The sequence below is a fragment of the Pelodiscus sinensis genome, chromosome 3 (genome assembly GCF_052426305.1).
Source record: "Pelodiscus sinensis isolate ZL-2025 chromosome 3, ASM5242630v1, whole genome shotgun sequence".
Taxonomy (NCBI): domain Eukaryota; kingdom Metazoa; phylum Chordata; order Testudines; family Trionychidae; genus Pelodiscus; species Pelodiscus sinensis.
The window spans coordinates 188,815,290-188,828,177 of NC_143054.1; the positions used below are offsets into that span (position 1 = coordinate 188,815,290).

The 12,888-nt window shown below is 41.0% G+C and overlaps 1 protein-coding gene and 1 long non-coding RNA gene across 8 annotated transcripts in view; one reads left to right on the plus strand and one right to left on the minus strand.

Moving 5' to 3' along the window:
• Positions 1–12,888, minus strand: part of MACROD2 (mono-ADP ribosylhydrolase 2) — a 1,386,515-nt gene that overhangs the window by 54,454 nt on the left and 1,319,173 nt on the right. For 4 of the 6 annotated variants that reach the window (XM_075925641.2, XM_075925639.2, XM_075925638.2 and 1 more), the window contains 3 exons: positions 10,741–10,821; positions 9,569–9,643; positions 8,633–8,728 (listed from right to left, as the gene is read on the minus strand). In XM_075925641.2, coding sequence (XP_075781756.2) covers positions 8,633–8,728; positions 9,569–9,643; positions 10,741–10,821 — 252 coding nt within the window. The remainder of the gene's footprint in view (positions 1–8,632; positions 8,729–9,568; positions 9,644–10,740; positions 10,822–12,888) is intronic. The other 2 variants (XM_075925642.2, XM_075925640.2) reach the window with 1 other exon arrangement.
• LOC112544377 (uncharacterized) overlaps positions 1–12,888 on the plus strand; it is a 42,478-nt gene that overhangs the window by 13,562 nt on the left and 16,028 nt on the right. The window contains exon 3 of one of the 2 annotated variants that reach the window (XR_012903031.2): positions 6,515–6,679. The exons of the other annotated variant lie outside the window; for it this stretch is intronic. This is a non-coding gene — a long non-coding RNA (uncharacterized LOC112544377). Of the gene's footprint in view, positions 1–6,514; positions 6,680–12,888 lie in introns of those variants that run through there. 2 annotated transcript variants of the gene reach the window in all.

Consider the following 12,888-nt stretch of genomic DNA (forward strand, 5'->3'; position numbering starts at 1 on the left):
GAATAAGAGATCCTCCGGAATAGGGCTTTATTCCGGAGGATCGGGCCAGTCTAGACGCTTTTTTCTGGCTTTTCCCCAAGCCGGAAAAAAGCGGCGGACATCTTTATTTAAATCCCGCGGGGGATATTTAAATCCCCCGCGGATTTCCCTATTCCGAAGTTTAAAATTAGCATGCCCCTTTCGAAAAAGGGGCCAGTGTAGACGTAGCCCTAGAAATTGGTTGGTCTGCTACAACCTTAGCTAAGAGACATGTATCTTTTAGCTCCCAGAATCATAGAAAAATAGGTTTGTAAGAGAACTCAAGTGGTCACTTAGGGCATGTCTACACTTGAAAATTATTTCAACATAACTAAATTTGAAATAATTCCCAAAATAACTATTTCAAAATAAGCTTATTCCCCAAGGAAAGCAGGAGTACAGATTTTGAAATAACCAGCCCATTTTTTCGAAATAATGGGCTTAGAAGTATGGACACTCTGCTTATTATTTCAAAATAAAGGGGATTACTTTGAAATAACTCCCTAGTTTAGATCAGGGCTTAGTCTAACACTCTGCTCAAAGCAGGACCACCCCCAACTAAATCATTTCAGCCAGGCCTTTAAAACCTATGGGTGCCTCTACACTATGGAGAAAGATCGAAGCCACTGCTGTCAATCTTCCAGGGTTTGAATTAGAAGGTCTAGTTAAGACAGCTAATTTGAACTGAGAGGGACACTCTGGTTGATGTCAGTAATCCTGCTTTCAGGAGGAGTAAGGGAAGTCGAAGGGAGAGTGTTCTCCCTTCGACTTCCTGCAGTGTAGACAGTGCCAAAAGCTGAGTTAAGGTACTTCAACTTCAGCTATGCAATTAACATAGCTGAAGTTGCGTATCTTAATTTGACTTTTTCCCTTAGTGTAGACGTACCCTATAAGAAAGGAGATTTCAACACATTCTTAGGTGACCCATTCCAGGGCTTCACCACTCCTCCTAGTGAAATAGTTTTCCCCAGTGTCCAACTAGACCTCCCTTATTGTAATTTGAGGCCATTGTTCCTCATTCTGTTATATGAAGAGTGTAGCTCAGGGGTCAGCAACCTTTTCAAACCAAAGAGCTAAACTACATTGATATTCAGAACAAGTGGTCAACAAAGAGCCATATAAGAATGCCTATTTACATGACTGAAAATATACAACTTGATATTATTAATTGACATGATTGATAATAATAATAGCTTAAGTGAAACATTGCACTCAGACTTTATTTAATGGGACTTCTGCTGCTGCATCATTTTGCACAGTTCTTTGAAGTTTACATCATAACTGATCAAAACCAGCTTCATGCTCACATTCAGGCTGTCTTCTGTCAATCTTATGGCAGGAGATTGGGATGGGGGGGGGAAGGAGTCTGGGCTGGGATGCATGAGGGGCTCAGGGCACAGGTTTGGGGTATGCAGGGGGTGCAGGAGTGTTTTGTCAGGGGACTGGAGACTGGGAGGTGCAGAAGTCAGCATTGGGTTGTATGATAGGCTCCGGCATGGAGTGTGTGTGTGTGGGGGGGGGGGGGAAGAGTGCAGGAGTGTTATGGCAGGGAGCTGGGGATGGGGAGGGGGATGCAGGAGTCAGGATTGGGCTGTATCAGGGGCTCAGGGCAGGGGTGTTTGGGAGGTGCAGGAGACAGGGCAGTATGTTGGGGTGGGAAGTAGAATATGTGGGGAGGCCCTGGGGCTGGATTACCTTACCTGTCTGGGGCTGGGCTGCTGCACTAGAGCAGAAATGGCTGGATGAGGTCCTGGGCCAGGATTGCCACAGCCAGATTGTGGCCTCCCCCGCTACCTGTTCATCAGTAGGAGGGGGGTCGCCGCCAGCCCTTCCTGCAGCCAGATGTGGACTGGACTGCGGGACCTGCTCCAGGATTGGGGCTGGGAACAGGCCAGGTGGGAGCAAAGCCTTGTTGGATAGGCTGCCATGGGAGCAGCTACATCCCAATCCCAGTCTGAGCCCCGGCACACAGAGGAAGCTGCCTGCCTTTCAGCCTGCCCTGGAGGCAGCCTGGAGGCCACCACGTAGGGCTACCCTGGCTGCAGCTCCAGCTGTGGGAAAGGGCTGAGGCCAGGTCCAAGGCTATGTGGCGGCTGCTGGAGCTGGAACCAAGGCCGCGGTGCAGCTGTCCCAGCAGTAAGAAACAGCTGCACCAAGGCCTGGCTCCAGCTCCAGTATATTGGGCAGCAGGGATGGCCAAAAGAGAGAGATTGACTGCCGTATTGAGCCATATTTGGCTTGTGAGCCCCTGGTCTCGCTCCATCATTTTTGGAACCTTTCTTCAGTTGAAGGCTGCTGTCAAATTCCCCCTCACTCTTCTGCATTTTAAATAAGTCCCCACTTCTCTCAGCCTCTCATCATATGTCATGTACCTCAGTCCCCTAATCATTTTTGTTGCCCTCTGCTAGACTCTCTCCAATTTGTCCACATTTTTTCTGTAGTGAGGGATGCAATAATTCAGATGTGATCTCACAAGTGCCAAATGGGAGTGGGGGGAAATAATAATTTTCCTTGACTTGATAGCAATGCATCCCCAGTATGTCGCGAGCCGTCTTGCCAATAAGGGCACACTGTTGACTTATTAAGCTTCAGGTAGCCTGGGTTCAGTCTGTTGGGTGTTAAACTAGAACAACTCAATGAACACATTTGAGTTTTCTAATTTAAGCTATTTTAGATATAACATTTCCAAAATTGATTAGATTTTTCCAAAGAAATAAAGAACTTGCTGTTTTTAAAAATCTCACTTCTCAGAAGTATTGTCCATTTCAGCTCTTTGGAGAAGGCGTTGGAGGTGAATAGAAATTGGATTTATAATAGAAATCTTGTTACAACTGTGAGACACCATAATAAAGATGTCAGTCTTGTTTCTAATCTTTCTGAGATTTATTTTGTTTATTTGTAATTGCAAAGACATGGCAAAGAATGTATTTCTTCTGTCAATATCTACAAATGTGTGTGAAAATCCTTGAAGCAAATGTACATTAGAAAAACTGAGACAGCTTCCTCGCCAGATTTCAAGGTTATATAATTTTATCAAAGTTTATATTACAAGGGCACCTATTCATTTCTAAAGAATTTATGGGTGAAAGACCTGGAATTCAGCTGTTCAGGTGAAGAATGGGTCAACTGATGCATAAACAGTTATTTGCCTACTCACTAGAAGATTTATTGGCAACTCTCAATCAAAATTAGATGTAGGACACTAATGTGCCTTAGCCTCTGCATCAGGGGTGGGCAAAATGCAACTCATAGGCTAAAACTGGCCCACCCAGAATTTCTATCTGGACCACTCAGCTGATTAGCAGAAAGAGCCAGCAGCATATGTTCAGCTGCTCCTCTCCTCTCCTGAGCTGCTCCCGGGGCCTTCCTGCAGGGGGTGTGTGTGTGTGTGTGTGTGTGTGTGTGTGTGTGTGTGTGTGTGTGTGTGTGTGTGTGTGTGTGTGTGTGTGTGTGTGTGTGTGTGTGTGTGTGTGTGTGTGTGTGTGTGTGTGTGTGTGTGTGTGTGTGTGTGTGTGTGTGTGTGTTCCCCTGCATCTCATCTCTGCAGAGCAGAGGCTGGAGAGAGGGACACACACAATGGAGCTGAAGTATGGGGAGTGACTAAGATGAGTGCCTGTCTTAAGAGGCCATGCATTGTTCTAAGATTTCTTTACTCATTTTTCTCTCTCTCCCTCTCTCTCACACACATTTACTCTTCTCCCCGCATATATCCCATCTCTGCAGAGCAGGTGAGGGGGTAACAACAGAACAGGAAAGTTTCTACATCTTAAAGAGAGAGTGCATGGTGTCTCTTAGAAACTTACCCAGTAGTAGCCAATACACAAACTCTCTGTTTCACTTTCACACACAGGCTATGTCTACACTGGTGCGATCTTGTGCCAGAAATATGCAAATGAAGCTAAGCGTGGAATATCGCAGAGCCTCATTTGCATATCTAGTGAGCCGCCATTTTGCGGAAGAGGCTCTTGCACCAAAAGGAGCGTCTACTTTGCCCCTTCTTGCGGAAGAAAAACCCTCCAGCGCAATGCCGTTATGCTGATTATTTTCAGGAATAACAGCATTGCGCAAGAGGGTTTTTCTTGCGTAAGAAGGGGCAGTGTAGAGGCAAGAGCCTCTTCCGCAAAAATGGTAGCTCATTAGATATGCAAATGAGGCTCAGTGATATTCCACGCTTAGCCTCATTTTCATATTTTTGGTGCAAGATCACGCCAGTGTAGACATAGCCATAGAGTCTGTGCCATACACCCTCCCCGTCTTTGTGCCACCCACACAAAGTCTATCTCTCTCTCTCTCTCTCTCTCTCTCTAGCCTCCATCCCTGTTCCTTTTATCCAAGGCCTGCCCCTTCTGGTGGCCTGGAACAGGCTTCTGATGACTTACCAAAAATTGTGAAGTTCCCCCCCTGCAAAAATGATTGCTCACCCCTGCTCTCCATGGATTCAAAAAAATGTCCCTCAATGGTGGGTTGCATCTTACTACTCCGACTATTCTTCTCTTTTGCAGTCTTCTCCAGGAAAGTAAATATTTGTACTATATAGTGTAGGTAGAGAGCAGCTACCCCAAATAGATCCTTCATCTGTAAGAGTTACTCCATTAAATCAGCAGCTGAGTGTTGTGCACACATTAGAGCGGAAGGTACAAGCTATTTCATGCTGAATTTACATTCTCACTTTTCTGAGAGGGACAGCAGCCAGGTATCACTACTGTAGGACTTCTACTGTGGATATTCACCTCAAACTGAAGAGGTGATGTTGGGGAAATGACACTGGTTTCAACACTAGAATGAAGACACAGCAACCTCCAGCAGAACAAAAGGAGCAGATTACAAATATGTTTCTGAGCTATCCTTAACTCCAATAATCTTAGGATAATACTATTGTGACAATAAGATAACAGGCAATATTCTACCCAACAAACAGAAGAGGGGTATTATAGTCAAATAATGGATACTCCTGGTCACACCATACTGTCCTCCAAGGGGTAAAGCAGGCTATACGGATGACAGAAAAGAGAAATCATCAGATCTAATATCTTTATATAAAGAGAGACTGAATTTTATAAGTGGGGAGAGTAGACTCAGAGCAGGGAACATTTATATATACCTCCAAGGAACATTACTTTCATTTTCTTTTGCTATAAATTATTAGCCCTGTTACAAATACTGAGCTGATTCAAAATGCCACTAAACCCAGCATGCCCATCCATTAGCAAAAGATGACAGTATTTTCAAGTGTGTGTGACAGTATTTTCAAGTGTGTATAATAATATTCATTATTATATGAATTATCTAATTGAAGATTAAAAGCATTTGTATGCTGTTTCCCTCATGTTTTATTTGGTCAGCCAATGGGTCAGCAACCATTACTTACTCTGATTTTTAATAAAGGGATTTGAGATTATTCCCTAATTTTATGAGAGAGGCAGGGTTTCATTCTTGTTTTTTAGACTACAATTGAGTAGATTCTAATACCTGAAAAAAGTTACTCTACAATATGTCTTGCTTTGTCTCTCTCTTCTTCCTTACTTGCTTCCAAGTGATATATAAACTTTTACTTAAAGCATGAGAAAATGACACATCTAGAATATTAATTCTGATTTTTATCAGTGTTCCAGGAAAAAAACATTGCTCGTGGAACACACATGGAGCGAATTTCATTGCAAAATCCTTTGAGAAAAACCAAGCTTGCAATACAAAATATAAATGCACTAGATTTAACACGCAAAATATTAAGCCTCAACCAATAAAGTCTATCTTAATATATGGAATGGAAATGAAAAATCTCATGTTGTATAAGGGATCAGGCATGAACCAAAAGAAAAAAAATTTGTGTTTGGATGCATCACCACATAAGCCTGGATTCACCCTCATGAGCACAAGGAAATGCAAGGTGCTGGCACAATATGTCCCAGGGAAAGCCAAATGGCATTTCAATGTGCCCTTCCTTAGCTTTCTGTCCCAGGACAGCAGCACTAGTTTCCATAACAGACCTGTCAACAGAGGTTGCTAAAGGCATGCCCTGACTCAGTGCTGCCTCACCCAGCCATCCTGGACATGCCCTCTCTCTGACAAGAAGCCATCATGTTTCTGGTTGTGGTGGCTACTGTGGAGCATGCAGACTACCTTCCACTGGGGGATCTGACCCATATTGTCCATTTAGCAGGTTCCGCACTTCTACTGAGGGATGTGGAATGGCCACAGACAACTGCCATTAATCCATCTCCTCTTGGGGTACCATGGAACATAGGCTCAGCTCAGAGGGATGCTAACTTCTCAGCCTCGCCTTAAGACAGCACTGACGCTGAGCAGACAAGAACGACTTTATGCACGTCTTTTAATTGGAATACACATGTAGTTTCACCACAGATCAAAAGCACTATATTTTTATATCAAAACAAAGTACTGTAGTATGACTGGGATGATACTCCCGTGTTATCTTCTTTTTAAGTGTGGTGAGGCTTAAAAATATGTTAATTTGTTCTATTCCAATGAACTGCAGGTGTTGCTGGAGAACATTGAACTGAATTAGCTTACGAGCCAGCTGTTTGCTTATACGGGATGCTGTTATATAGAAAATCTCTGCATTATGCCAGGTGAACTCTTGCCATTATAAGTCTCTCTGGGACATACTCGTACTATTTTATCAGCGTGAACCGGTGTTCAATCCTCCCCACCCGGCTTTTCTTTCAAGATCCATCTTACAAGATGACTGACTCTGAAACTTAATGTTGCAGCATCTGTGCATATCAAACCTGAAAGCCGCTTATAAAATGTGTTGTGCAGACTACCTGCACATTTTTATACCTATTAGAATAAAATAAAACAAGGAGAATGCCTTATTCTCCTTCCCTTCTCTGGAATTGCCAAAAGCACTGATTTATTTTCCCAGCCTGAAGTATTTTAAAGGATTGTGCATTTCAAAACAAACTAAAAGAAACATTTATAGGTGTAGCCGAGTACAGTTTATACCATGGGCAGACTCAACACAATACTTCTTGTTATGGGCCCAGTCCAAAACCCACTGAAGTTAAAGGTTGTCTTTCCATAAACTTCACTGAACTTTGGATATATGTAAATACCACTAATGAACCTAAGCCGCAATGCTTCGAAATGTTCAGAAAGATCCTTTAAGTTGGTTGATCCCTGGAACTTTTATATAAGGGACAGGAAAAGTGCAAAGAACATCTCTTTTCTGACATTACTTTCCTTAATGCTACATATGTTAATACTAGGTAGAACAGATGGTGAAATCTAATCTATCACCTGAGAGTTAAATGACAGTCATTCGCTGTCGGGGACAGTAAAATATTAAAGAGAAAGAAATATACAAATAAGAAAGTAAACTTTGTGAACATTGCTTTTTGATGAGACATAAAATAAAATGTAAGTAATTTCTATCCGGAGGAAATTAATATAATGACATTGAATTCCAATTAAAATGAATCCATATTATAAAACCTGGATTTGCAGTTGAAGGAGAGGAATGCCATTTACTTGGATTTGAAGTATTATATTGATTGTAGTATCATTGCCAGTAATGAAACACAACACAGATTCCATTAACGTTTCTTGTAAGAAAGAGAGGTGTGATTAGTCTCAACTTGGATTTGCATTAAAAAAAGGAGATGCTGTTAAGATGGATATGAGCAAAGAGAAACAGAACCTGGATTTGCAAAGAGGAAAAGTGTCAATACTGCTAACATGGATTTGCAACTCAAGTCAGTACCAATGTCATAGCAAAGGGAGCTAATCATTATGAAGATCTAGTTAGTACTGACCTGGATTTCCAGCAAAGATCATGTCTGGGTTTTAATATGAAGCTGTAATTGATCTATATGTTCTACCACGGAAGACCATATAATTGCATTTGCTTTCCAATTAGATAATTATTTACATAATATATTGCTTTTTTTATGTAAGCATGACTTTTATAACTGACTGGATGGATGGAGGGCTCCCACAAGAATTCCTGAAACTCTGAAAATTAAATTTCGCTGTTTCTTAATAATAGAATAAATACTGATTTAAATACTATACTCTCAGATACAAATACTTCTTCAGCAGGACTCTATATGTATGTGTTCCAAATATTGGTTTCTTTATTAGAATTGCTAGCTTCAGTTCATTACTTGTTAAATTTCTATTTATGACCTCACAAATCACTTAAATATCCAGTTATTGCAACTACACTCAGTATTGTACTTCCAATGACTCTGAGAGAAAGGATATTTAAATTGAGATAAATTGCTTCTTAATCATCAGTTTTGGAAGATAAACATAAAAATCCCACAATAAACAGTTTGGGTGTTTATTTAAAAGCCATTTTGAAATTTGAGTATAACACTTTCCAGCCCCTTATATTTTCTTACGTGACTTCCAACCAAATACACAACAATATTTTAATGCCACATGGGGGAAAAAAAGACTTAAATAAATGATACATAGAAATAGCAAATGAAGATGATACTTTAAGAAAATTGTTTTAATGGTAACTTTTGTTATAGTAAAATAATTTAGCTGTGCTTATCAATACAAACACAGCTTTCAAGAGAATTTTGATTCCATATAGCAGTCTACTTGAATTCTCTGCCTACTTCTAATGTATAGAAAGTTTTACCTGTCTCCTCTTCTTTGCTTTCTTCTTTGTTTTCATCTACTATAGGAGTCATTGGTTTCTCAACCTTGATTACATCCTCTTTGTTCGACAGGAGCTCTGAACAGGATGTGATAGGAAACAGAAGTTAATTCATTGTTCAGAACTCGTGTTGAATCAAACAATTAATATGGTGAAAGCTTTCATTATCCAGTGGTCTGTTAACTAGAAAACATTGTTAACTGGCACTGCCCCCCAACTGCAATACCACGGGGGCTTCTGACAGCTGGCTGATGTCATTAGCAGGTGCCTCCTTCTCCCTCAGTATGCCTCATCCTGCAGGAAGCCAGATGTGCCAGTAGGGGGTGGAGGCAGCACAATAAGCTTTGTTATCCAGCACATTCAATTAACCAGCATCCCCCATTGCCCGTGAGTGCTGGATATCAAAGTTTTCACTGTACATGTGGCAGTTATTATCATGGAAAACATTCGCATAAAATCAGACTGTAGAATCCTTCTCACCCTGCTGAATATTTACTTATGTAAGCAGTGACAGTGAGGCTAAGGGACTATTTCTGTTCAGTCCTGCAAGGGGCACTCTGGCCCCACTCCAGTGAAGCACATTTCACTTTAAGCTTAAGTGATTTCACAGAAGTCACATGCTTGTAGGGAGGCAGAATGCCCATCATCTGGCATGATAGGAAGCTAAGTGCTCGCTGTCATGAGTAGGGGATGCTCAACCTAGCTCATAACTTTTTCCTTTTACTATGGATGCCATTAAAAAGTTAGCCTTTTCCACTTAGAGCTATTATTTCCTATTCTGAGCTAAATTTGCATCTGGTAAATCAATGAATGTAGAGAAATAACTGGGGTACCTCTCATGCCATAGCATAGCTTCTGTTAATAATTAGTCATGAGACATTGTTATCTTACTTGTTGTTTATACAGCATTTCTCATACCTTCTGTTTCCATATAGGAAGTCTGAGAATCTGTCTGCATTTCCATTTCATCAATTGTGGAAACATCCTGTTGTCCTGTTAACATCAAAGGATAGAAATAACATATCATACTTATGTGCATACAGAAGAGAGTACAAAACCAATACACAGCATATTTCTCTGAAATCTCTTTCTTTCTTTCTTTCTTTCTTTCTTTCTTTCTTTCTTTCTTTCTTTCTTTCTTTCTTTCTTTCTTTCTTTCTTTCTTTCTTTCTTTCTTTCTTTCTTTCATTGGGTCACTTTAGAAATGTTAAAAACAAGTAGTTATAAAATGTATTAAAGTCCTCCCCGAGCATTAGTATAAAGTAGTGGTCAAAATAGACCTCACTTAATAGAAACTCTGGACTATTGTGTTATATTTTTAGTGAGCATACTGATTTTGATGGTTCAGCCATGATGAATTGTCTATCACTGGGAGCACTGAAGCATTCTCTGACAAACATTTTTGGCTGTCACCACAGTATGGACTAGCAGCTGTTCCAAACCACCTGTTCTTGATGCTCAAATTACAGAAAGAAATGAAACCAATATAACAGACTTCTGCTAACAAAAACATAATGCTCTGGGGTGACCCAGAATCAACATGGTTAAAATAAGTTATTTGGAGGTTAACACTACAGACTACAGTAGCAAGACTGATTGGCATATACATCTACTAGATGAACCCTAGTCAATGAAGCCCAGATATTTTCCTAAAGCAACAAAGGTCAAAGATGAAAAAGTTGAATGCTATAACTAAAATAGCATATCAGGAGGTAGCTGTGTTAGTCCGTAACTTTAAAAACAAGTAGTCCTGTGGCACCTTAGAGACTAACAAAAATATATACCTTAAAAACAATGACTAGTCTAGCAGCACCTTACAGACCAACAAAACACGTAGATGGCATCATGAGCTTTTGTGGGCACAACCCACTTCTTCAGATGAATAGAGTGTTGAAGATCCAATTTCAGAATAAATAGTAGTGGGGATAGAAGGAAGGGAAAAAAGTCAATTAGAGAGTTCATGTTACAGGAAGCTAATAGAGAAGGTACAAAGTGTTCTTAAGTACCCATTGTTTGTTTTTTTAAGAATATATAGTATCATGAGCTTCCCCACTATTTGCATCTTAAAGAATTTCAGTAGGTAACTTTACCTTCATCTTGATCTTCTTTGCACATTGTATGAAGTGCTGGGTCATTATCTGGTGTGGGTATGGAATCTTTTGAGGGATCTGCTAAAAACAGCAAAAAAAAAAAAAAAAAAAAAAATGAAGACGTTTTCTGGCGGCAAAGTCTGATAGCTACTTAGGAGACCTGAATCCAGCACATACAAATACTGAATTCATCTTTGGCATTAAGTTACTGTAATGGAATGTATTTTTATTTAAAAATACATAATATTAAATATACTTTATGTAGTCCCCTTACTAAAAGGGCCTCTGTTTTATTCTGAAAAGACCCTGTGTGCTACAGTCCAGACTACAATTCCCATGAGCCCTTGGGAAAAACAGGAAGGAAGGACTCTTGTGTGGGAGAGGACTCTCTCTCTCCATGTGCATGAAGAAAAGAGGCCTAGCAGAATGGGACTCTGCCTTGGAGTTTGGAACCGAAGGGGGAGCCAGGCTGCTGCCAAGGAGATTGATCCAGTCAATGCAGCTACAGACCGGGACTAGATGCCTGTTGGAACTAGGATTTAGCCGGCTGCTTCCGATAGGCACAGCACGAGGCAGTAAGTTTTGGGGCCTTGTTGGGAAAGTGCTACCTGGGACAGAGCTGCTCTCTAGCCTGGACCGAATCTCCACTACAGCTGCAACATCAGCGCGCCAATGCAAGCAAGAGTCTGGGACTGTGAGTTCAGGGGTGTGTACACTCTGGTCACTGTTGTACAAATGTTAGCTGTATAAGCTTCAATTAGTGTTATGTGTTTTGTTAATGCTGTTCATTGCTAAATCTGTTAATCCCTGTTTATTTAAGTTAAGTACAGATTGTTTATTTTAAAGTGTTCTGTTAGATGTATATGATTTGTAGTTGTTCTGGAATTAGATCCAGATTATAATTGGAATTAGTATGTTCCTGGAGGCTTTCAAGGCACACCAATGTGTGTACAAGGCCAGCCAGGTGGAGGCACCGACATTTTACATTCATTACAGCAAGGGACTACAGCAAAGGGGTGGATAGGGCTTTCCCCAACTCAACACTATCACCACTGGGGTGCTCAGGATCTCTTGGGTTAAAACATCAGGCGCCCAGGCACACCTGTGAGTGTGACCTGCTCCCCAGTAATCCGGAGAGGAAAAGGGAGGTTACATTTAAAAATGGCCCAAGTGTAAATTGCTCAAGTTAATTTCAAAAACTATGCAGTTATTAAGTGTTACTTGGTCTGCATTACTGACTTCTAATAAGGAGCTAAATGTAAAGAAAATATAAGAAAATCACTTGATTAACTATATTATCTGTTTCTTTTGAATAGCAGTAGCGCTTTTCATGTGTGAATCTCAAAGCACTTTACAAATATTAATGCTTATTTGTATTTTAGGTGAAATCCCAGCCTTACTGAAGTCAATGGCAAAAGTCCTGTTGAGATCAGTGGTCTCAGACTTACGCCTGATGGCTGATGGTGATAATGTCACACTTGCTTTTTTACTTAAGATAACTGAGACTCAGACTAGTTTAAATGAATTGTCCAAGATCATTCACTGAGCAGTAGGGCCGACAGACTCACCAGGACAGTGGGCGGGGGGAGGGGGAGGTCCATGCCCTGGAAGGGGTGGGGTCTTCAGCAGACAGTATGGGACTGGGGCTAGCTCCCCCAAGGGCGCTTTCAGTGATGCCCAAAGGCCACCATGTGAGGCTCTGGCAGCAATTTAAAGAGCCCAGGGATCCCTTTTGAATCACCGGACCCCAGCGAAGCTACCCCCTTTGTGCCCACCATCGGCAGACCTGAAGCTGAGTGATTATTATAAAAACAACCAAACTGGGCGTCTGAACTCCCATTCTTTTGCATTAGTTGCAGACCTCATTAATACATAAATAGAGCATAATGTTAATAAGATATGATGGAAAATTTTTGGCAATACAGCCTACACCATTACTGTTTAGTTTACAGTGGCAAAAATAACATTATACAAATATATGGTGGTATATTGTCCCATGAGGCCCATAAAGTCCATGTTTTTTATATTCCATCCATCAGCATGACATCTGAGGATCACTGTCCACACAGCTTTGCATTTGACCTTTGCTAGTAAAGGCCACAGAGTCAAAGGTAAATGGAATTTTTCTGCACTTTCTGGGTAAATAGT